The sequence below is a fragment of the Plasmodium fragile genome (assembly GCF_000956335.1).
Source record: "Plasmodium fragile strain nilgiri unplaced genomic scaffold supercont1.7, whole genome shotgun sequence".
In the NCBI taxonomy this organism is placed as follows: Eukaryota; Apicomplexa; class Aconoidasida; order Haemosporida; family Plasmodiidae; genus Plasmodium; species Plasmodium fragile.
In genome coordinates, this window is record NW_012192587.1 from 482,534 (window position 1) to 509,011 (window position 26,478).

General features: G+C 31.5%; 5 protein-coding genes across 5 annotated transcripts; 4 read left to right on the plus strand and 1 right to left on the minus strand.

The window, feature by feature from the left end:
• Positions 1 to 1,028: 1,028 nt before the first annotated feature.
• AK88_00929 (uncharacterized protein) lies at positions 1,029 to 9,683 on the plus strand (the record flags this gene model as incomplete). The annotated part of the gene is made up of 2 exons (XM_012478573.1): positions 1,029 to 1,080; positions 1,258 to 9,683. 2 exons carry the CDS (start codon positions 1,029 to 1,031, stop codon positions 9,681 to 9,683), a joined length of 8,478 nt encoding a protein of 2,825 aa, XP_012333996.1.
• A 2,214-nt stretch (positions 9,684 to 11,897) lies between these two features.
• On the plus strand, positions 11,898 to 17,470 carry AK88_00930 (uncharacterized protein; the record flags this gene model as incomplete). Its single annotated transcript, XM_012478574.1, has 2 exons — positions 11,898 to 11,952; positions 12,096 to 17,470. The coding sequence occupies 2 exons, from the start codon at positions 11,898 to 11,900 to the stop codon at positions 17,468 to 17,470; spliced, it is 5,430 nt and encodes a 1,809-aa protein (XP_012333997.1).
• A 27-nt stretch (positions 17,471 to 17,497) lies between these two features.
• AK88_00931 (uncharacterized protein) lies at positions 17,498 to 18,523 on the plus strand (the record flags this gene model as incomplete). The annotated part of the gene is made up of 1 exon (XM_012478575.1): positions 17,498 to 18,523. The coding sequence occupies one exon, from the start codon at positions 17,498 to 17,500 to the stop codon at positions 18,521 to 18,523; it is 1,026 nt and encodes a 341-aa protein (XP_012333998.1).
• A 22-nt stretch (positions 18,524 to 18,545) lies between these two features.
• Positions 18,546 to 20,639, plus strand: AK88_00932 (uncharacterized protein; the record flags this gene model as incomplete). Its single annotated transcript, XM_012478576.1, has 1 exon — positions 18,546 to 20,639. One exon carries the CDS (start codon positions 18,546 to 18,548, stop codon positions 20,637 to 20,639), a length of 2,094 nt encoding a protein of 697 aa, XP_012333999.1.
• Positions 20,640 to 23,369: 2,730 nt separating this feature from the next.
• On the minus strand, positions 23,370 to 24,406 carry AK88_00933 (uncharacterized protein; the record flags this gene model as incomplete). The annotated part of the gene is made up of 2 exons (XM_012478577.1): positions 23,370 to 24,014; positions 24,203 to 24,406. 2 exons carry the CDS (start codon positions 24,404 to 24,406, stop codon positions 23,370 to 23,372), a joined length of 849 nt encoding a protein of 282 aa, XP_012334000.1.
• Positions 24,407 to 26,478: the final 2,072 nt, after the last annotated feature.

Consider the following 26,478-nt stretch of genomic DNA (forward strand, 5'->3'; position numbering starts at 1 on the left):
GATGATATAACATTAAATCTTAGATTAAATAAATTTGAGGATCATTAAAAATGTATTAAGATCTTTTTTTTATGGAAGGTGTTGCACAAATTAATTTTAGAATTGGCAACAAGTAATGCTGAACAATCTTGTTACCTAATTTGACAGATATACACCATGAAAGGGTACACATATAAGGGTACATTAGCGCACAGAGAAAAAGAAAAAAAATAAAATAATAGGTTCATTTTGATTGGCTTTTTTTATTTGTGCAGATTATATTTTATTTTAAAAAAAATATATGTGTATATTAATTTCACCTGTGTGTATAAGCACAATTTTGAGAAAAAGCACCCTACACAGCGCATCTCAATTTGATCGAACGAAGAGAAATTCTATTTTTTATGGTTCAAAATAGAATGGATATGTAGAAAGTTTTTCCCGCTGAGACCATTTTTGTTCTTGCAATGTTTGCATCATTCCCATTTGGCAGGAAGCTTTTCTTTTACCTTTAAAACGGCTTCTATTTTTTTTCTATATTTCTAACTCATTGATTCTAGAATTATTATTTCTTTGTTGTAGAACAAAGGATCTTATTTTTTTTGTTTTTTTTTTTTTTTTTTTTTTTTTTTTTTTTTTTTGCTCATGCTTAGCCGAATGTTTAGTGTAGATGTTCGGAACGTGTGCTCTAAAAAATTTTTTTGTTGTAAAAAAAAAAAAAAAAAAAGAAAAATAATAAAATATTACCCTTTAGAACCATTTTAAGTTTGATATTTTTTTACACTGTTTTGATTGTTCCTATCGAATTAACATTGTTTGAATTTTGTCATTTGGTGAGTTAAATTTTTGATCTTGCGTGCAATGTGCAAAGCCTTGCTTTGTACTAGAGAAAAACATGCAACACCATATATATATATATATTTACATTTAAGGAAGACAAATAAATTGAGAAACCGTGTAAATTTACTAACAAAATAATACGTTCATGTTAACCTTCAAAGATAAAGATAAAAAGAAAAAAAAGTGGAGTCAGTGAATCTGTTTAATCCATGAAGAGTGGTATTTACCAAGCAGCGCATCTTTACCTGCTCTACTATTTAGGTAAAACACATAAATGTATATGTGCATATGTAAATATGGATGATCGTGTAAATTTATAATTTTTCGTTATTTGTGCTGAGTTGGATTATCTATATCTTACTACTTTAGGGCTTCTTTTTCATGTAACATCTCCTACGTATGTGCTTTATGTACTTTTCCTTTGATCCCCACATTTAGGAGCAGGACACGGAGAAAATATAGTAGAAGACATATGTAAAGGCGAACGGGGAATAAACTTCTTTTCGCTTAATTCTAATTCAAAAAGAAATAAAAAGTCGAAACATAATAGGGAGAAAAAACGAAACGCGCAAAGTTCTAACTTTTTAAACCAAGAATCGTATGTTGAAGAAACAGATAACATAAGTGGCAAGGACGTCGAAGGATCACATCCGTCTCATGATTCATCGTTTGTTAACTTAAATGATCATGTCAGTAAAAAAAGTTCATCATACAGCGTTCAAGTAAAAGAACGTACACCATATAGTAGTATGCAAAGGAACAAGGAAAAGGAAAAAGTACATGAGAGAATGCATGGTGTTGTCAATTCTTTTGTACAAAGTCCAGAATGGGAAGAATCAGGCGATTGGGAGGGAACCGATAAATCTAAAGTTAATATAAGCGAAACATTGAAGGATCATATTAGGTTTAACCGAGTGTTTGATATGGAGATTGATTTTGTTGACCTACATTTTTTTAGTACAATTCAGGAGCTCATTCCAGAGAACAGTAAATACCATGAATATTATGAGAAAACACTTAAACAGGAAATTCCAAAACACATAGATACGTTAAAAAGATTAATAGAGTCATGCATATCTGAAAAGGAACAAATGGTCATATTAAAACATGAGATTAATTATGCGAAGACAAAATCTATAGAAACAGAAACGTTAAGTGAGAAGGAATCAACATTCTCAGAAATATCTAGAGCCTATGATATTCATATAGAATCGTATAGGGAAAAATTAAAGCCCCAAATAAATGATATAAAAAATAAGGCATTTTCAGTTTTGAAGGATTCCCTCTGTAAGGAGAACTGTGCGAAATATGTGCAAAGATATAATACAATGCTCAGGAATTATATATCATATGCAAAGAAGTATCAAATGGAGACGTATGTGTACTTTCGGAGGAGCATTAACGATTATAGCGTTATAGATAAAATGTTATCAGAAGCTAAGGAACTCAACATAGACATTTCAGAAAGTGCTAATTCGCTTAAATTGTTAGGAGAAGATATCAATGAATTTTCTTATTTGTACAGTATTAACCATACTTTAATTGACGATGCAGCCGAAAATTTAGAATCCATAAATGAGGAAAAGGCATCTGCCGAAATAGATGCACAAAAGTTTGAACAGAATTCCAAATTCCTAGTAAACAACTACTGCATTTTTGAATATATAAGAGAACTTAACAACCCAATTAAAAAATCATATGAAAATATAATAAAAAAATCTAATGCACTACTTTCTAGCATTATAGACACTTTCGAAAAGATTGCTACTGCGTTGTACAAGTCAACATTTGATGAGAAGAAGTGCAATAAAATTAAAACCGATGCATTTAAAGTGAAAGATGAGGCTGAACAAATATACGAAAGAAATGAAAACATATACAATAAAATTCCAGATGATGAGCATGAAAAGTTAAACATTTATTATGACCTTATCTACCCAATGAACCACTATAAAGATGAGATAGTAAGCAATTCGGAGTTCATTTCTAATAGATGTAAAAATATATACGAAAACGTAAAAAAAATGTATGAAAACCAATTGAATAATATAGAACAACTAGAAAACAGCCCATTAAAAGTAGATTTGTATGTGATGCAAATACGCAACATGAACACTCAGAAAACCACAATAGATGACAGTTTCAGAACATTGGAAAAATATTACGAAACAATATTAGAATTAAAAAGAAAAATGTATGATCTGATGATAACATTTGAAAAAAATGTTGCAAAAATAGATCGATTAGAGGTTGTGAAATATGTGCGTGCTTTAAGGGAAGAAGAGATGAAAGCTCTGTTAGAACAGATGGCGACAAAGGCGTATCACTTAAGAGAACTTGTCTCGTTAAAAGAGAAATCAAATGTGCACTTCACGCAAATGAATGAATTGCTGAACACAGGATCGTATGACAATATGGAAGAGTTTAGCCTTACTGAGAAGGTGCAAAATGATATTGATAATGTATATAATTCTGTGTATAGGGAACATATGAATGAACTCATCGAAGAAGTTGAGAATTTTGTAACCACGAATAAAGGAAGCACTGTGGAGCCTCTGCATGAAGCAGTAGAACAGAAGCTACAGGATGCCAAAGAAACTTTTGCTAAATTAGATTTTATTAGCGATAACCTGCTGACAAATGTGTACAATAAAATGAGTGCAGAAGTTGCTTATGTTGAAGTGATCAAAAAAGGAATTGCGCAAAAACAAGTAGAAAATGTTCATAAAAGATTGAAAAATTTTTTGGATTCGTTTGCTACAGTGTTTGATGCGTTGCAAAAGAAAATGAAGGATTATAATTACGAGGTTGATGCAATAGAAAAGTATAAGCAAAATATTTCCGAAAAGGAGGAGGAATATTTCAACAATGTAAATGTAGATGCAGATGTGCCAAGGGAAGAATCAAATGTGCAGGAATACACTAAACATAAGCAAAATTGTTCCAGACAGGAAGGTGAAATATCCGCCAAAATTGCCCACTTGAGGGAAGTCATGAATAACATTGAGGGCCAATTAAATTATTACGGTGTTTTTGAAAAATACTTTACCCTTATTAGCGATCAAAATGAAGTTTCAAAAGTTAAAGCTTTAAAGGAAAAGATTATTCGTGATAATTTGAGCGACAAAATAGAACAGTATGAGATAGAATTCAAAGGGAAAACCAGTGCAGTGGAAAATATCGTATCAAATATTCAAAGTTTAAATATGGCAATAGGTTCACTTAAACGTTTAAATGGTAGCATAAACAATTGCAATAAATATAATGGAGATATTGCTCTTTTGAAAAGTAAAATAAAAACTCTAAGAGATGAGGTACAAAAGGAAATTACCGAAATGGAAGGCGATAGTGTGGTGGGAGAAAATACCACTGCTTTACTTTTAACAAGTTTAAGGGATAAAATGGAAAGGATAAACGAAAAATTGAACGAGAATAGACTAAACAATTTAGACACTAAAAAAGAAGGTCTTCTGAAGTTTTACTTAGAATCGAAGTCGCAAATTCATATAACTAAGGACCAAAACAGGCCACAAGATACTTTGAATAGAATTGATGAATGGGAGGCCATCAAAAAGGAAGTAGACGAACTAAATGATAATTACGAGATTATTAGAAAAAATAAAGTTACCCTACTTAAAAATAACTCTGTTACTTATATAGAAGCAATGCATAGCCATATAGATAATGTTGTTCACAGCATAACGAGAAATAAGAATGAAATTTTGAAGTCTGTGGAAGCAATAGAAGAAAAACTGAACCTCGTTGAACAGAATGAAGATTATAAAGAGGTTAGGAATGCTGAAAATGAGAAGCAAATAGAAGCCATAAGGGGATCAATCAGTAAACTCAAGGAAATAATCAACAAACACGTAAGAGATATGACCCATCTGGAGAGCTCATCAAACATTTCAAAGATCAATGCAATGAAAAAGGAAAACGAACACCATCTGGAAAAAATAAATCAGATAAAGGGACAAATGAGGGACATTTATGAAAAGCTAAAAAACATATCAGATGAATTAAAGGAAGGACCAGTAAAAGAATTGAAGGAAACAAGTGAGAACGTAGACAAAGTGGAATTAGAATTGGAGAAGAAAAATATTGGGCACATTGTAGACCGCATAATAATAGAAAAGGACAAAGCTCGAAAGGGTGTTAATGAAATGAATTCTCTCAAAACCAAAATTGAAAACTTGATACATAAAACAAGTGATAAATCACAAAATGAATTAGTCACAACGAGTATTACAAAGCATTTAGAAAATGCAAAGGGGTATGAGGACCTAATAAAACGAAATGAAGAAGAATCAATTCTGTTGAGGGACAATGCAATAAAACTGCAGGCATTCGTTGAAGTGAAAAAACTAGTTCAGCAGGTTAACATGAATTTACAAAGTGCTATACAACGCAATGCTGGTATAAGTAAAGAGCTGAATGAACTTAAGGGCGTTAACGATTTGTTGATATCAACGAATTATAGTAGCATTTTAGCATATATAAAGAAAAATTTCAGCGAATCTGTCCGTTTTAATCAGCTAGCCAATGAGGAATTTACAAAAGCTGAAGGTGAAGAGAAAAGCGCAAGTGCCAGATTTGAGGAGGCAGAGAAGTTAAAGGGACAAATTGTCAAAGATTTGGATTACAGTGACATAGATGACAAGGTAAATAAAATTGAGGGAATCAAAAGAGAAATTTTAAGGATGGCGGATAGTGCACTTACATTTTGGGAAGAGTCAGAAAAGTATAAACAACTGTGCTCTTCATATTTGGAAAATACTAAAGAGGGCAAGAAAAAAATTGAGTATTTAAAAAATAAGGGAAGTAGAGGAAAAGCCAACATAACGGATAGGCAAATGGAGGAGGTTGATGATTATGTTAGAAAACATGAAGACGCCTTTCAAAAAGTGGTAGAGCAGGTAGACAAAACTAAAGGCTTGTATGAATCCACACTATCTTATGTAACTAAGATGGATAACCTGTTTAACGAATCTGTAATGAAAGAAGTGAAAGTGAAGTGTAAAAAACAAAATGATAAGGCGGAGCAATTATTCGATCAAATTAAAACCGTAGTTGACAGAATTAAAGTACGTGTGAGTGAGAACCAAGGAAAAATAGGAGAATTGATGGAAAAAGACAAAATTGAGAAAAAGGAATCTATGCAGCTTAACGATATGTCCAAGAAGTCGTTATTACAAATAGATAATTGCATGAAAGAGCTTGACACAGCATTATCAACCATTGAAAGGGTGAAAGAAAATGCACTTCAATATTTTGATGCGGCTAATAAATCAATGAAGTCCGTTTTGTCTATACGTGAATTGGATACCGAAAATTCCTTAGATAAAGTAACAGCGGCTAAGAAAAATTATGAGAAGAATTTGGTAACCGTTCAAAACCAATTGAGTCATATCAATATGGAAGAAGTAAATCTGAAGGACATAGCTAAAAGAATAACTGACATAGAAAATGACTTGCTAAAAATGAAAAAACAATATAAACAAGGGTTAATGCAAGCGATTAACGAAAATGCGGACAAGAGGAAACGTAATTTCGAATTAGTACGAAGAGAAATAAACGTCTTGGTCGATTCAAGAAAATCTATTTTTATTAAATTAAAATTAAAGGAATATGACATGACCGACGATTTAAAAAATTATGGTGCTAAAATGAATGCTATTCATCAAAAATTTACCAAATCGTACAATTTGATAAAGACACAATTGTCCAATGCTACAAAGTATTCTGTGATATCTAAGGAGGCGCAAAGTTTAAGGGAAGAAGCAGAGAAAGAAGATGAACATCTCAGAAAAAGAGAGGAAGAAGCGATAAGACTTCTGAATGATATTAAAAAAATGGAGTCGTCAAAGCTGTTAAATGAAATGATGAATAACGTGAATGCCGAATATGAAGGTGTGACAAGAGACCATGCGAGCATTAGTCAGTATGTAGAGGATATGAAGCAAATTGTTGATCAGCTGAAAAGATTGAATAATATAAGAGAATGTTCTACTAAGCTAAACGACATATTAAGTATAGTTAAAAAGGTTAAGGAGTCGAAACAGGCCGAGTATAAGAGAGACGCGAAAAGCATGTATGAAAGTATGCTGGCTTTGGCAAATTATTTCCTAAGCGATGATGCTAAAATTTCATCAGGGATGGAATTGAATCCGGAAATGAAATCTAATTATAAGACAGACTTAGAGTCGGAGATATTTTCGGTAGTATCAAATACTAATGGACTTTTAAAAAAAATTGAGCAGGGTTCAAATGATGTAATAAAAAAAGAAAGAGAAAGTGAACGGCTAGCTAAGGAGGCTACTGATATTTATAATGTAATAAAACAAAAAAATGAATTTAACGAAAGGTTAGTAGAAGTCAAGAACAAGGAAAAGCTCATTTGGGAAAAGATAAGGGAAGCATTAGAAAGATGGAGGCAAGTGAAAGGAATAACATGCCACTTTGAGCAGTTCTATACGTTATTAGACAATACAGAGGAGATTGCAAATTTGAACAAAATGGTTACTGTCTATCAGGATAAGAAGGACGCGCTGAAAGTATCAGTGTTTCAAGAAATGGACAACGATATGAAAAAGTATAGTAACTCCATAGCACAGTTAGAAGGAGTAGTTTTATCAGGCATGGAATCTAAAGAATACATTGCAGAATTGGGAACATCCAATGACAAAATGGGAAATATTAGTGAAAAAATAAGAACCATATATTCAAAGGTTATGGAAATGAATTCAACTATTGATGATTTGTACAAAATGGGAAAAAGTTGTCAGTCCCAGTGGATTGCCCAATTGAGACATGCTGCGAATATGAAAACCTCCAAAATATTAATAATGATTAATAAACAAAAGGAGAATGTTGAAAAGTTTGTGCAATACATTAAAAATAATTCGTATTCCACAGATAATTATGTCGAAACTTTGAAAAAGTTTTACGATAATAAGATTACATTTTGGAATGCATCCGAAAATGCGCAAAATGCAGATACATATTCCCTGAATTTCGCAGAACATGCAAAGGAATCTTTAAGAGCGATAAAGCATATAAAAGTAGAATTACATTCATTCCATGAAAACAGTGATATTAGCATTGTAGAAAGAAAACTCGAAAATATTTTGGTACTTCATAATAAGCTGAGCGACGAAAAGAGAGAAATGGATGATTTGTACATAAATATGAGTGAAACTAAGCTGATGCAAATGGAACAAAGTTCTGACGTCTTCAAGCCTGTCATAGAATTACACGAGCGAATGAATGAAACGAATTATAAGTCTTTGTTGGAGAAACAACAGAAACTAAAAAGCGTGAAAGATAATCTGCAGCATATGGAAGCTGAGCTGATTAAAAATGGCCTGCAGTACACCCCAGACAGTGTACAAAATGTTAAGAATATATACGGTGATATTGAAGCTGAAGTGAAAACATTAGAAGATGTTTACCGTGATTATAGCGATAATAACCAAAAGGTGGAAGAGTACAAGAAGCAATTTTCCATTTTAATAGACAGAACGGACACCCTTATGGATGATATCGAAATATTCAAAAAGGAAAACAATTACAATTTAATGGAAGAAAACACAGATACGATACACAGAGTAAACGACTATATAGAAAATATCACGAATAAGCTAGTAGAAACAAGAAGGGAGTATGAAAATATCCTGGAAAATAAAAAACAAAACGATGATATGCTACAGAATATTTTTCTCAAGAAAAGAAATATTATCGAATTGTTTGAAAACGTAAAGAAGGAAAAAGAATCTATATTAAATGATTTATATGAACAGGAAAGATTGCTCAAAATAGGGCAAAAATTAGATGAGATTAAGGATAAGGTGACAAAGATACTGGATAAATATGAAATTAATGAAAAAAAGGAAATGCTGTCTAAAAATCTTCTAAAGAAAAGAAGCAACATAATGAATCCTATTTCTATTTATGGGTTGGAGAGAGAAGCGAATGAAATAAATACGGATTTTAAAAAAATAAAATATGATGCTAAAGAACTTAATAATCTTTTAGAAGATACTATTAAGAAGAAGGGATATATGGAAGCGTTGTTTAATCAGATGTCTTCACACAGGAATCCCAGTGAATATAAATCTGCAGAAAAGCACATGAATGAAGCAAGTGGAATAATTCACCAATTAGAAATAAAGCTTGGAGGAATGGATCAACTAGTAAAGTATAGTGAACGCATATTATCAGAAATGAATTATAAAAAAAGTTCTATAGGAAAGCAGAAGACAGCTAAAGATTTGAGAATTAGTGAAAGAAATAGAAGTGAAAAGGAAGAAAGGGCACGTTTGCAAGGAATGAGCATGAAAAATGATCCTATGAAAATTGGAATAACCCATCCGGAAGGATCCGTGGGTGAAGGAAAACAATCCGAATTGGATGGAACAAAAGGTGTAATACACGATGCAGATGAACATAATACTGGCTCGACAAAAGGGGGACATGGATTAGAACATGAGGAAACTGCATTACCCACGGATCAAACCAAGATGAGTGACGGTACACGTTTATGGCATAACAGTACGAGACGTGATACATATGATATGCATACAGGGAAGAGCCAGGATGGTACCTATGAGGATACGTCTTCCAGTAATGGAGTAGATATTGTTTTGAATAAGAAGTTTAATTTTAATAATGTCAAATATGCAGGAGCATTTATTTTACTGCTTGCGAGCGTACTTCTAGGGGCTATTATAAGAAAGACAAAAGATGACCAAGAGAAAGATGATAATGACGAGCAAGTGGATGACTTGTTTGAGATTAAGAATAGCATGAGTATAGAAAACGAAGAAGAAATTGTTCATGTTTGTTTTGATGATTTTGATTATTAAAAAATGGAGAGTAAATTGATACGCTCTAACTTTGCGTCCCTTTTTAAAGGGGCACTAATTAAGTATATTTTCTGTGGTTGTACATATACGTCTGAGTACATACACATACGGGTGTCCATATGTGCACATGCATATAGGCATTAGTTCCCTTTTTTGTTTTTTTTTTTTTCTTTGTGCTATATTTTTAGCATTTGTTGAAAATAAAATTTATCATTTTTTTTTGTGTAAATATTGTATAACGACTATTTTCGAAAAACTATAAGTTTATATTTGAGGAAATATTAAATTGTTTGAATGACTCTTTGGTTTTCTATTACAGTATTTTTGGCTCTTAGAAGTGTTCCGGTACTTCCACTAGGAAAAACGCATAAGGTTGTGTTCTAGTTCGTATTTCTTTAATGAAATTGTATATAATGAAATATGTTAAATGAACATTGAAAAAAAGGGGGGCGTGAAATAGAACCAACAAAGGGATGTGAAATGGTAACAAATTTTTGGCAACAGGTATAGTCATGAGGGTGTTGCTTGAGTTCTCATTAAATTTTGACTAACACAGAAAAAATTGAATTTAGTGTAATAGAACATAACATGGCATGTTTATAGTGGTAAATTTGTTTTAACCGTGTTTCACTTGAATCCATACAAAGCCAATAGAGTTAATATACAGCTCCTGGTGGTAGAAAAGTGTAGAAGAGAAAAAATAATAATAATAATAAAAAATAAGGGAAAAACTCAAAATGTATTTATAATGATAAACATGAAAAGTTCATTGTGGCATCCCCGCAAACATCAATTTTTACACATATAATGCGTTTTATTATGTTTGCATTCAGAATAAAGAAAATTATATTGTTTTATTTAGCTACTTTGAAATGAAAAGATGGAAATGTTTAGTAATAGGTATATTGCAGTGTGTAAATATAATTGCGCAAAATTATGGAGGAAAAAAAAACAAAAAAAAGTAGAATTATTCATAAAGATAAAAATTACATAATCTATTATTTTACGTATTATAACGAAAAATCGACTGTGTAAAAGTGCGTTATAGAACTTTTATGTAATGAATAATTTTACTTTGATTAATGTGGTGTAAGGGTATGGGGGGCAAGAAATTTTAGAACGCTTTGTAAAAGGAACAGATTGCTATTAATTCTTGCTCATATGGAGGATTATGCGCAGTTGTAGAAATTTAATAAATTTACAGAAGGGGGAAAATAAAGGCAAACAAAAAATTTAGGCATGCGTATATATATATACACACAGAGATTAGTAAACGTGTATACATAAAGTGCATAATGATTAATCACTATCTCGCTAATTTCCACTGCAATTAAGGAACACACATAAATTGCGTAAAGGTAGATTAGCCCTATTTTTTTAGGCAACGTTTGGGGATATAGTTCACCTTGTTCTAATTAATATATGAACATTCGGGGGTGATTTTTAATTTTCTTAAATAATATTCGATTATTATTATTATTTTCCAGTGTATATTTTTTTTTTAAATATTGATTCACGAGATAACAATTCAAATAAAATTCGCCCTTAGTTTAAGGTTTTGAAGAATTTATGTTTCAAACACGTTCACAAGAAGAATCGTGTAAATTTCGCGCGATCTGTGTTTAATCCTAGTGTTTATGTTTATTGTGGTTGCAGGTAATAATGCGTTCATCTAATTGCTGATATGATGTTTTGATCTCACATGTTGCGGAACAATGCCCGCATTTGTGCATATTTTGCATGGCACACATCTATAATTTCCCTGCCACCACCACCACCACCCCCAAAAAAAAAGGTGACACTTCTTTTTTAGGAAGTACAGTGGAGTCAAGGGCACAAACAGAATAAATCTCACTTTATCGAACAGTTTATTGTACACTTATAATTTATAGTTTAGCAGCGCCGTTATGGAACAATTTTTAATTTCCAGGGTGTAATATAGAGGCTTTTTTTTTTTCTGTGCTTACCTATTTAAGCACACGCTTATCGTTTGCCTCCCTGTTCCAAGTCAAATATCATTTACAATACAAAAAGTATACATGGAGGAAACTATGTAGAGATGAAATTGCAAACGCAAATGCAACAACTTCAGGAACGTTGCATGTAAAGTTTTAAACAATGAATAGTTGTACTTAGTTGTGAAAAGCATAATGTATTGCTTTAAATTTGTAAAAAAGGGGACAGGAAGCAGGTTTCGGTTGTTCATTTTAAAATATGAAGAAACCAATATATTGGACAACCTTCTTTGGTCTATGGCTTGCATCTCTTGGTAACGGGAATATGGATACCAATGTGCGCATCTGTGTGTATGTGTAACCTGGCGCGTATACGTCTCCCGTCCTGGTAATGTTCATTTTATAGAACATCATGTTCACTCTGTCAAACTATTTTCCAATTTCCATTCACATGTAGATTTAAGTCGAGGGAAAAACACTTTGCATAATATAAAGGAACATTATAAAGAGTCGACATTTGTATCGTTCGATCCGAATTTGAACAGAAACAAAACGTTCAATCATAAGGGCGTGAGAAAAAAGACTTTTAAAAGTCTTGAACGTGACAGTGCACAGGAGTTCGATAAAGCAATTAGCAAATCCAGGGGGGAAAGTTCTACAGGAATAGTTGAATCTAGTAGTTCTTCATTTGTAACCTTAGGAAGTGCTAGTCTTAAAAATGAACTTTCTGGAAATGATGAGGGTGTAGTGCTTTTAAGAACCGAAGATGGGCTTAGTGAAACCGAAAAAGATTCAGGCATATTGCAGAAAAGTGAAAGATTTGATGTGAAGAACGAAAAATTGACATCAAACTATAAACCCGTTTTAGAAGATTATGTGAATGAGCTGATAGAATCTGATCCATATTTCTCGATGGAGATTGACTATGTTAATCTACAATCTTTAAAGGAAATTACACATCTTATTCCAGAGGGGAAAGAATACCACAAGTTCTACAATGAGGAGATGGATAAAAAAATCACACAGTACACAAATATATTAGAGGATCTGATAAAAAAGTACATTGAAGCAAAATATGAAGTGATAAGAATGAGTGCTCTCGTAAAAATTCGTAAAAAGGATGGTACAGAAATGAAGGATGAAGTTGAGAATGTAAAAAAATTAGAATTAGCAAAGGAGAAATATGAAAAGTACATGCAAGTATATAATAAGGACATAAAACCTATTGTACAAGACGTTAAAAATAAGGTATATGAGCAGTTAAAACAATCCAGCTGTACGCACACGTGCCATGCTTACCTTTCGAATTATGAGCGTGTTCTTAACAAATATATACATAGCATTGAACACACTACTGACGAGTCCCTTGTTACTGTCGCTAAAAGTATTAACGATTATAATTCTCTGGACATTGTATTAGAATATGCAGAAAGGGAGAATATAGACATAAAGGAGAATGTGTACCTTTTGAAGTTATTAGGCGAAGAAGTAACAGATCTTAACTCTGTATATGTCATTAACAGGTCGCTAATTAGTGACGCGAATAAAGTTCTGCAGGACATAAAGGAAAATGGTATATTATTTCATACGAAGGAGGATAAAATAATAAACAGTACAAAAGAATTAGTAGATAACTATTGTGTGTTTCATCATATAATGATTTTGAATATTCCAATTAAAAAACTATACGAAGAAAAGATACAAAAGTCTAACGATTTATTTTCTAAAATTATGGAGAAGTTAAAAGATGAAGCTCATAAATTAATCAATTCCCTATTTGCCGAAGAGGAAAGTAATAAAATTCTTAAGTCGTCAGAACAAATTGTCCGATATGCAGAAAAAATGCTTGAGAAAAATAAAGAAAAACTAGACTTTTTTAGGAGGTATCCAGAAATAAGAACGAATCCTTCGCTGGAAGAATTGCAATATGATTTTATTGAACAAGAAGAAACGAAGAAAGGAATATTAAGCACAGCTGAGTTAATCGACTACACATACAATAAAGTGTTCCATGTGTACAAAATTAATCATTTAAATAAATTAAACGAAATATCTCAGTTCAAGGATAGAATAACGAAGGGAAACTTACTGTTGGATGAAATATCTGAAATAAATAAGAAGTGGAATCGTCTGAAGCAAAATATTGCAACATTGAAGAATTTGCATGAGAATATGGTAAATATGAAACAGAGAATGGTTGAAATAGAAATAAATGTGGACAACCCTTCTAAGGTGCATGAATTGAAGGAAAAGGAAAGGAAGCTTTCACAATACACTGAAGAAATTAAGGAAAAAATTAAAGACATGATAAATAAAATGCATAAATTAAAGGAAATCATCGTTTTAAGAGATAAAGCCAGTCAAGATATTATAACGATTAACGAATTACTGAATGGAGGGTTGAATGTCAATCTGGATGAATACATAAATAAAAAGAACAAAGCCAATGATTATATTAATTCTATATTTAAAACATTGTACAACGAAAATGAATATGATCTTATCGACACAGTTGATGCGCTTGTTCGTGAAAACAGCAAAATTGTAGACGAAACGTTTTCTATTAAAGAAATTGACCAAGTGGAACAACATCTCCGTGAAATAAGGGTGGTTCATGCTAAATTAGACACACTGACTCACGAAAATTTGATACATGTCTATGATAAGTTAAGAGAAGAAGTGAACAATACCGAAAATCTTAAAAATGATCTTGGTAAGAAGATGAGCGTAGATCTATACAACAATATGACAGAATATTTGGAAACATTTAAAACTGAGAATGATGTGTTAGTACAAAATATGGAAGAATACGAACGGGAAGAACAAATATTAGAACAGTGTATGGAGAAAACTTTGAAAAAGGAGGAAGAAGACTTCAAGACGTTACACGTGGATGGAGAAGCTCTGAATGATGCATTCAATTGTACTGGATTCGACAACCTGAAGAGCAGTGTTTCCCAAAGGGAAGGCTATATTTCACAAAGAATTGACCATGTTAAGGGTGTGGTAACTTATATACAGCAGCTTTTAAAATTTTACAGTGATTTGGAGAAGCATTTTTATTTACTGGGCGATAAAAATTATGTGCAACGTGTGGAAACATTGAGAAGAAATGTTCAGACCGATATTATGAATAAAAAAGTAAGTATTCAAGAGAATAATTTCGCAAGAATAACTCAATCTATACACAAGGCAATCAAAATAACCGAATGTTTAGACAAAACCATACATTTTCATAAACAATTAAACAGGAGCATAAGAGAATGTGAAGACATTAATGAATCGATCAACAATTTAAAAGGAAAAACAGTCGCGTTAAAGGGTGAACTGCAAAAGGAAATTGATGAGATTAGAGCAGATCATCTGATAAGTGAAGCTGTAAGAATTGCAATACTGGATAAGTTGGAAGCAGAACTAGGAAGTGTAAACATCAAATTAAATGAGACTCACATGGATGATTTGCTCAAAAGATCAACTTATTTGAACAAATTCTACAGAGATTCCAAAAGCGATTTACACGCAAAGAGGCAGAAATACCCTGTGCACGATTTTTTAGAAAAAGTAAATGACTGGGCACAAATTAAAATGGCAGCCCACGAGTTACATGCCCATTATAGTTCATTTAACGACAATAAGGATAAACTAATTATAACTAATTCTCGCATATACTTACAATCGATATACAACCTTATAAAAGAATTGGTACAGGAAACAAAGGAGGAGAAGGAAAAAATGGAGAGATCTTTAAAGGGGATAGAAAAAAACTTAGAACCTATTGAGCTGAACGAGCATTATAAAGATGCTAAGGTTACGGACAAGGAAAATGGTATAAAGAATATAAAAGAAGACATTATTCCCCAAATTAAGAAACGAATTGATGAATGTAGCAGTGAACTGGCTAAAATCGAGGAACAATCGGATAATTTACAAAACAGTTACACGAATCAAGGAAGTGATATTACTCACTTGCTTGACATGATAAGACAAATGAAGGGTGCTTACGAGGAATTAAAAAAGATACCTACTCTGTTGTACAAAGAGAGGGACGAAATAAGGAACACTGAAGAAACTGTAAGCAAGGTTCGATTGGCATACGAGAGAACACTAATTGAGGAACTTTTAAAAAGGATTACTCAGAAGAGGAATGAAGGGGAAATGCGAACACAACAAATTAACGAACTTGTTAAACAAATTGAGGGGATAGCAAAAGTAACAGGTGATATTATTGACCAAGAATTATCCATGACAAACTTCGAAAATTATCTTCACGATGTTAAAAACAAGGGCGAGGAGATAAGGTACATGGAGGACTTATCCACCAAACTGAGCGAAGATGCTACCAATGTTGATGTCATAAGTGAAGTCATAAAAATTAAAGAACAGGTTTACGCACATTTGGAAAAAGTCGCGAGAAACTGCAACCATGTAAGCGAGGCACTGAACCAAATTAAAGAAATGAAAGAACTAATATTGTCAGAGAATTATAACAATGTTATTAACTTTATGGCTAGGAATGAAAATGATGCTAATAAATATAGAGAATTGATAAAACTGGAATTGCTAAAATCTGAGGATGCCACTGAACATGTGATAATGAGATTTGAGGAAGCAAAGCAGTTAAAAGAAAAAATCAAGACAGATATAGATGATGAGGGGGTAGATAATATCATCAAAGAAATTGAAAAAATAAGAAAAGTAATTTTGAATGAAATAAAAGATACTAGCACATTTTTAACAAAGGCAGAAAACGACAAAGAAAATTGTCTTCTACATTTCGAGAATGTAAAGGTGGGGAAAGAAGTATTTGATTACTTAAAAGAGCATGGTGATGATGAACACAAAATAATATCACACCAAGAGATAAATATGATACAAGAAAATGTGACAACAGTAAAACAGCACTTGGATGAAGCTGACAAAGATGTGGAACAAACGAAAATATATTATTCCTCTATTTTGAAGTATAAAGAGTTAATCAATGACCTGTTAAACGAAGCCCTAATTGGAGAAGTCAAAATAAAATGCCAGAAATTGAGAATAGAAGTAGACGGAATAATGGACAATATGGAACGCGTAAATGTTAAGACCAAGGAAGAGTCCATAAAACAAACACAAAAGGTAAAACAAATGAAGGAACAATCCATTGTTGAGAGTGATCAGCCTAAAGAACTTAACGAACAGTCTATGGACGCATTGTTACAAATAAAAAATTATAGACAGAAATTAGACAACGTTATGTTAAGTATAAAAAGTGTGGAAGACAACATGGAGGAGTTTTTAAGGAACGCTGGTAATTATGTGAAGTCAACACTAAGTATCTCTCAAGTGCAAAATGAAAATTCGTTCTATATGTTGAAAGCGGCGGAGGAAAAGTACAAAGTAGTTTTGAGAAATGTTCAGAATGAAGAGCAACGTATGATAAGTGAGGAACAAAAATTAACTGAAATGTATGGGGATGTCATTTCATTAGAAAAGGAATTGGAAGAACAAAAAAAAAGATACGAAATGGGATTATTGACAGGGATAAAAGAGAATGCTGACAAAAGATTGGCGGCGTTGGAATTAACCAAAGGGGAAATTAACACTTTGGTAGATCCGTCCAAATCCATATTTTTTAAATTCAAATTGGACAAATTAGACGACACACATATAAAGAATTATTTAAATCGCTATTCTCATAGAATGAACCATATTTTTAACGAATTCATGAAATTGTATACATTGCTAGAAGGTTACTTATCCCAGAATTCTGAGCCTTCTGTAACATATAATGAAGTTAAAATCGTGAGGGAGAAAGCGCAAAAGGAAGAGAGGAGCCTTGGAGAAAAATAAGAAGAATCAAAAGAAGTACTAAGAGTCATGAAAGAGGAAGAATCCTTATGGTTGTTAAATGCAATGATGCAAATGCTCAACAGTGCAAAAGAAAGAGTTACGAAAGATCACGCAAGAGTCAGAAATTATGTAGAGAATATTAAAAAAGGCGTTAGCGATTTAAAGAAACTGGACGATATACATAGGAGTGCCAATATTTTCAATAAGGTAATGAATAGCATTAATGAAATTAAGGATACAACGTATATCTACGATAGGAATGATGCGGACAATATATACGAAAACATGATAAAGGTGGCGAACTATTTTTTAAATGACAATGTTAAAATAGAATCCAAGGAAAAGCTAAACGGAGCAGCACTTTCAGAGTCAGAATCCGCTATAGTGTCATACATTTATGGCAAAATAAGGGACGCAAGGAAAATTGTAGAAATGATAGAAGAAGAGTCTACAGGTATACATGATAAACAAATAGAAGGCGAAAGACTCTCAACAGAAGCGAACCACATTTATAGAGTGGCAAAGGTAAATAATGAACTTAACAACAAAAAGGATGAAGCAAAACTTAAGTTAATATCTGTGTTAGCCGAAATAGAGAAAACATTACATAAATTAAAAAGTGTGAACAAAATAAAATGCCACTATGATAATTATAATAATATACTAGAATATAACGAAGAACATGAGCATTTTAAAAAAATTTCTTCTATCTACGAGTTCAAGAAGGCTCAAATAGGGAAAGAAGCAGATATAAATGAAATGAAAACTGATGTAAATAAGTACCAAGACAGGTTAGCCATTTTAGATAAAAACGGGGAGTCTTTTAAAGAAAGAAGCCTTGACATTTCTGCTGCACAAATGTATAAAACTGACGTTGAAGATATCATTAATAAACTAAACTCTATAGGTAATAACATTAATGGAATTAATTCCACGTTGGATGAATTGCTAAAAATAGGAAATAAGTGTCAGCTGCAGCAGACCTTTTTAATCAGCAGTTCTTTGAATTATAAAATTGCAAATTGTTTAATAAATATTACAAAACAAAAATAGAATACAGAAAAATGCTTCGAATATGTCCAAAAAAAATCATGAATATATGGCTAATTTCTTTTCTGAGTTACACAAATTACAAGGTGGTGTAATGGAGAGTGTTAACCTGGTCGATAACACACCGGATGCAGATAAGTATTACCATGAATTTATGGAAATACAGCAGGACGCAGTGAAAATCGCGGAGGATATAAAAAATGAAGTATACGACTTAATCGAAGATGTCGACGAGCTCGTGATAGAGAATCGGATAAAAAACCTGCTCAAAACTTACAACAAATTGAAGAATAAAGAAGTCGAAATGGATCAGAGTAATAAAAATATGTATATCACTAAATTGAAGGAAGTCGAAGGAAGCCATGATATTTTCACGCACGTAGCACACCTGATTAAGGGCGAAGCGGATATAAAGGGGAAAGAACTGTCAGAGAGAGAAAATAAGTTAGACAGTATTTTCAATTTTGTAAAATTGCACGAAACCGATTTGCATAACCTTTACCCTCAGTACACACCGGAGCATATGGAAAAAATAAATAAAATATTTGACAATGTCAATGCAAGCATCAGTGTGGGTGACCTTAATGTTGATCACAGTAATGAATATAACGATGTGAGAAGGCATAAAAACGAAGCAATGCTTTTAATGAACGCAACAAATGCATTCTCGAAGGAAGTAGAAATGTTACAGAACGAAAACGAAGACAGAAACGGAGGCAAAAGCCATGTCGTGGAGAATTACACAAACAATATGGACGAATTAACTGAGTACGCTAAGACAGTTGTGAAAAAGATAAATGATTCAAAAGAGGACTATGCAAAAATATTTGATAATACAATAGAAAATGAAGCCATGCTGGAAAGAATTGACCTAAAGAAGAAGGATATTAACGAAACACTTGCGAATTTAAACAAAACGAAAGAATATTTATTAGAAAAATTACATGATGAAGAGAAATTGCATCATATGAGAGAACAATCAGAAGACGTTACCACTAGTACTGATACAATAGTAAAAAGATTCAAGACATACAATCAAATGGTAGATACGTCCCAAAATATTGACATCAGAAACATGCGGTCAAAAAAGTACGAGTCTGTAGATGACATAGATAAAGAAATAAGTTACATAAATACTTACAACAAAGATTTAATAGAAAGCAAACTAATAGTTGAAAGGGTACTAGAAAATGACACAAGGAAAAAGAACGACATGGCTCAGATATTGTCTTCAATTTCGAGAGATAACTCAAGTATTTACGAATATGCTATAAACTTCTTTGATTGCGTCCTTAAAGCAATTGGAACACTAACTGAAACGATTAGAAATATGGAGAAATTGATAAACGAAAATGAGGCCATTATGGCAGAATTGAAGGATCAACGAAGGAAGTTACAAAATGTACAGCATGCACCTGCCGATTTAGGAAAATTAGACGAGGTAGACAAAATGGCGCCAAGGAAGTTGGAAACAAAATTGTTGGGAAGAAACGAAAGTAGAAATATAAAGGATGGTACAACTGATTCTACACTTAAGGATGATAAAAAAACATATAATGTGAACGGAGAAGGGACAAGACAAGAACATGTTATGTTGAAGAAGGGACCACCTCCCCAAATAGACGTTTACCGGACTAGCATTTTAAAAAATGACAAAAACGATCAAGAATCAGAACAAATAGATAAGAGGAATTCAATAAAACCCGTAAGCACCGAGAAGACTGTGCAATACAGGAGTTATTTAAACAATAATAATAGTAACAACGATAATGACATAAGTACCTTGTATACGCTAGGTGAATATAACACTCCAAATAATAATTATAATACTAATGCATTGGGGGATAGTAAAAATGAAGAAACGAATGAAAAGAGAAATTATGCTTTATTTGTCTATATAGGGGGATTGTTTAGTGCCCTTTTCATTTTTATTGGTTTTGTCTTCTATTCGTTACCCAAAAACATAGGCACAGTGGGGGTCGAAAAAAAGAATGACAAAGAAAAACCAATCATTGGGGACACAAAAATTAAGGTATTTGAGGAAGTATATGGTTCAACACGTGATGTAAAAGATGTGGTTATAGATGTGTCTTTTGTCCATATGGAAGATAATTTGTAATAAAGGTGATAAATCATGACATTGGCAAATGGATCATTATACAGAGTGGAAATCGTGAAACAGTAAATATATGCACACATCATATATTCCCTTTCTGATTTCTCTATGATTAGCATATGAAGGAAGGGTAGTAACAAAAGCGTTCCTATTTATATGACCAAGGATTTTTCCAGATGGGTGCGAAACGCGTATAGTGTTACATTCAACTGGTTTGCAAAAATGTATGATAGACACGGAAAGGAAATGCTTTCTAAAATGCTCGGAAGATGAATTGAGTTGTAAATAAAACATTGAGAAGGAACATTTGAAAATAATGTCACGTTTATTGCTTGCAGAGTATGGACCCAAGGGTGCTCATATGAATATTTCTTCTGAGTTCGATTGGCATTATTGATTTTTGTTGGATTGAATGTTCCATTTTTTTTTTTTTTTTTTTTCTGATAAATAATGAAAAATCGAACAAAAGATGAATTACGACGTCGTATGTTGCGGAGGAATTTACCCACTAGTGTATAAATATGTGGTTACAATTTGGGATGTAACCATATTTTATGTCCTATGTATTCGCATTTTTGTTTCAAATAATGCGTATATTGGGGTCAAGATGGTTGTTATTTGTGGCAATATTGCTTACATGTGTAATACAAAGAAAAAAAAAAAAAAAAAGAATGCCTGATTTTAATATCAGTCGTTTTAATAAACAGACGCATTTTTTTTGGATTACTATAATATGAACATTAATTGCATAATTTTTTAAAAAATTCCTTTTTATTTATTTATTATTTTTTGGTGGGCGCTTTCATTTACCCTATTTAAAATTATCAGCATCCATAATTTTTAACTATTTTAGCTGAATTAACTTTTTTTGTAAAACATTTCTTAACATAAATGATTAGTATTATTATTAAAAAAAACCTTTTTTTTTAGTGTCTTGGAAATAAAAGAAAGAAACAGTGGGTATTGTACAAATGGTACAATGAATTAACATAAAAACAATCTTTAAAAAAAAGTGCGCGTTTCGTTTTGCTTTCACAAAACACTAAACATTAAGTTTAGATGAGAAAAAAAAAAATACTTTTTCTTAATTGTATTTACAAAAAAGGACCACAAATAGAGGAGTCGTAATAATTGTTTCAGATGTGTGGCAAAATTAAAGGGTATTTTTAAGCATATCAAAAGTAAAAGAATGCATTTGTAGGGTTTGCACTGTTTTTTTTTTTTTTACCATTTTATCTAACATATGATATGTGTCGAACGGGTTCGTAAATGTTTAATGTAGCGCGTTGATCGTTATGTGATGGGTGCGCAGCATTATCAGCTAGATTTTCACAGTTATTTTATGTTGTAATTATTCAAAGTTTTGTCTAGATGAACTTTTCGACGTTGTTACTTGAAGCAGCCGAGGCATCGTTATGCGGTACTTGGGCATCTTTCTCCTTTGGCTTCTTTTTTCCCCGATGTGTACTATTCCTTTGCGCAGTGGCTCTATTTTTACTTGGTGTTTTCGTTATTTTTCATTTAATATTTTTGATTAGCATTTTTTTCATGATCCACAAAATTCTGTTCATTGTGAATACACTTTTTATGGGTTCTTTAAAATTACCCTGATATGTTTTTTCTTCTTATGAATTGTTTCGTTGACGAGTCCTCAAGAATGTCCGTGTTAACTATTCTGAACTATTTGTGATAACTCCAATTTGATGTGCTCCTTCCAGCGTCACATTTAAGCGTGACAGCCTGGGTTACGCAGGCTTTAAGTTGATTTTACACTTACACAAATACAAGCATATAATTCTTACGGAACTACGCATGTGCGGAAAGTAGGAATATTGTACATGCATGAATGTATACACACATATATATATTTTTTTGCTTTACGAGCATCGGCCTTATCTGATATGAAACAATCATGGCGTATATGTTTGATTTGTAACAAGTTGCGTGTCTGAAAACCCTTTTTTTGGTGAACCAAATGAGAAACATTATTTCACATTATAAAAAAAAGAATCATCCTGTAGGCTTGTACAAAAATTTTATATAAAAAAAAACAAACTCTCAAAATTAAATATCGCCTTGGAGATTAATGCATAAATATGACAATGGGGGAATTATTTAAAGTTTTCAACAAGAAATAAATAAATAAAAATGAAATAAGGTAGGATAACTAATGTAGAGCAACACTATGAGGCATAGCATTATATATTAATAATACATTGTACACATATAAACACGTAAAAACAAGTAAGCACACATGTATAATTCTTTGTGGCAAACAAGTTGTTGTAGCAAAGCGGTATGTATAAAGAAAAGGCTGCCCTCAAGATTAAAAAAAAAAAACACATTATCCACAGAATCACTTAATATAAAAATAAATGTAATTCTATGAAAATATGCAATTACGTTAGAAAATATATAACAGCACACATTGCCATTATATTTATCATTAACAAAGTAAAGAGTAAAGAGGATGATCTAAAAGACTTATTAACTAAGTGCATATCATTTTTTTTTTTTTTTTTTTTTTTTTTTTACTCTTCCATAAGAAAAACATTTATAGGTGTGTTACACTAGCGTGTAAATATTTAAATTTAATTATTTGTATGGGTAACCTTTGAGGATAGAATGCTTTTCCAATTTTTGAGGGTTTCGGTGACAATATTATTGGCTATTATTTGCTATCATTCACTACTTCTTATTACTTCTAGGGTTACGTAAACTATGAAGTATATATTAAAATGTTTTTTTAGTAGGAGAACATGTCATCGACAATCGAGAAAAGAAAATTTTGATGTGGCGTTTTACATAAGGAAATAAGAAGTAATAAAAATTACTAGCACGAAATTTTTCCCACAGGTGTTTATTGTATTTATATTCCATTATGAAGAATATTTTTATTCTATTTATAAGTTTTTTGATATATCTGGAAATACGATACTTCAGTCTCAAATATTTGCTTCTATACAAGCTTGATTTTCTCGACAGATCCATGATCCGAATTATGCAATTGTCTTCATTGAAATAACAGCTAAGATATTCGTTTGATGGAGACTCCCCTGTTTTCGAAAATTCCTCCCTCATGAGTTTCTCTTGTAATATAATTTTATTCATTTCCTCCAGTAGTGCTCCTTCGTCTGATACATCAACTTCAGGAAATTCATCGTCTAAATATTTATAACTAGGCATGGTTGACTTGGTCATATCTGTTTTTTTTATCGAATACTCTGATTTGTCATTTACATCCTTAGTTATTGATAATATTGGTTTATAGTTAGTAGTAGAATTGGTACAGCCTTCTATGGCCAACAATCTTAATGTTCTAAAGCACACGTTGTTCCTTTCATTGTTTGCGTTATTTCCTGGCGTAAGCGGAGAACTCTGTAAATTGCAAGATATACATATAAACAGTACCAGATGAAGAAAAAGGGGAAGACAGAATATTCTGTGTACTATATGTAATAGTGCTAATTAATATATGCTCGTACATATATATATATATATATGCACAACATGATGGGTGACAATTAAGAGAACAAGAATTTGCACACTACAATTTATAAACTTACGTTGCTGAAATGTTTTGACACGTAAAGCAAAAAGCCTAATATTACAATTTTCAGGATAAAAAGAAATACGTTAATTCTGATTTGGCTTGTCCATTGTATTATACTCACTGTGGTAAATTCACCAGTACGGTCTTCATCTGATGTGCCACATTTGGCCTTGCTCATTCTTTTAATATTTATTTCATTAAGGTTTTCATTCTTCATTATCCATTTTTTTATAACAGACACGTTTTATTTGAACATTAACAACTAATTTAAGACTATGAATTTGAAGGACGTTAAAAAAAAAAAATAAATAAATAAAAATACAGCCTCAAAAAATATCCATATCGAATATTTTTAAGCAAACATTAATATGACATTATTCATTGTCATTCAAACAAAACTGGCATAAGTTGAAAAATACTAAACAAGCAAAAATAAAACATTTATTTAATGGTATCAGTGGCACATCCCCATTTTTGTTAATATTTTTGAAGGTCCACATGAGAGACAATATGAAGGAAATTTTAATGTAAATAAAAGTGATAAAGAAATGGTAACAGTGACAGCAAATTATATCCAAGTAAATTGTAAAAATTTGTAGAAATTTAAAAACTACCGTATTATATATTTATTAAATTATGGCGGAAAATTTAAACAGTTAAATCAAATGTAATAATTATAAAACATTTCTAATAAATATAAATACAATTATAAATTAAATTGTCAATTTTTTTGTTTCAAATTGAAGTACGTTATTTCTTCTGCATAAACATTTTTCTGGGCATAAAATTTTTTTCAATGCATTAGAACAAAAGGGAATAAAATAAAATAAGAACTAAGAAAGGAGTTGATGGTGAAAAAAAGAAAAAAACTGACTTCGTTGTTGGATTTTACCGTGGTGTTAAATAAATAAAAAAAATGAAAAAATGCCCGAGATTAAATAATTGCCCTTGTACAATATTATCATTTGTAATGTTAACGTACACAATACTTATAACTAGCGCATTTTTTAATTAAAAATATTTCTTATGGTTTTGCTCAATGGTACCAGGTGGAATTGAAAATTATAATACACGTACGGTCGTTATATTGGATTTTCATGAATAATTGTTTTCAGATATTATTTGTCAAAGATTAAAAATTTTTTCTGTTACCTTATGTAAAGGGGGATGATGTTGATGTAAAATAAATCTAATGCATTATTAGGGCCCAGGAATTATCGAAAATTACTGAATTAAAAATAAGAATCCTTAAGTTGCCTTGCGTTTGTTTATTTACTTAGTGCTTTGTTCAAATTAAGGTTAAAATTGTTTAAAAATTATTTTAGGCCACATATTACCATTAACATTTGATTAATTTTGGAAACAAGAGATAGTTTTAGAAACACAAAATGTTTTGTTTATTAAACATTAGCATTATTTACTTTTAGTCAAGTTTACACATATTTGAAAAGATAACAATACGCGCATGTGTGACCTGTACTTAATCTTCCGAGAGTGGGTAATAATTATTGTAAAAAAAGAAAACATTTGGTTCCAATTTATATTATAATTTTAATAATATAAAATTATATTTTGGTTTCAGCAATGTTTAGTCCTTTTTTTATTAGAACTTTTACAATTTTTTACGTGGGGGGTGATAGAAGATAAAAAGGACAATCATTTGGAATTTGTTTTAAAATACAAATAAATGAACAAAATGCAACATACATTGGATGAAAGAAAAAAGAGCTACATTAGGGAAGTACATTATGTACATTTGGAATTCTTCTAAACAAAATCGGTTAAATATGTACACACGATTTATTGTTTCCACATTGTATTTAATTTATTAAAATGGTTATTCTTTGCTATTTTGTGGAATTTTTTAGTTATGTTTTTTACATTTTTTTTTTTTTTTTCTCATTTTGTTGTATTTTCTGTGGTACATTTGGGTAAGTTCATTCTGGTGAAGTACTAGTTATTAATTTTTTGTCAACATTTTTTTTAATATGGAAAAATACACACGCTGTCCTTTTTATAGTACTTATTCCCCCACGTTACGCATTTCTACTTTTGATAACAATTATTTAAAAAAAAGTGAAGAAAAAATAGTGAACACTGCTACTGTTTTTATTCGCATACTTCCGTTATAAAAATGGAGAAGACACATCTGGTGTATGCATAGTAGTAGTCGAGCACTTACGTATGAGTATAACATTTAGGAATCATTTTATTTTTCAAAGATTTGAATATGTATTTTTAGAATGTGCGGTTCAGGTCAACATGGGTGTAAAAAATAGTGTTGTAATT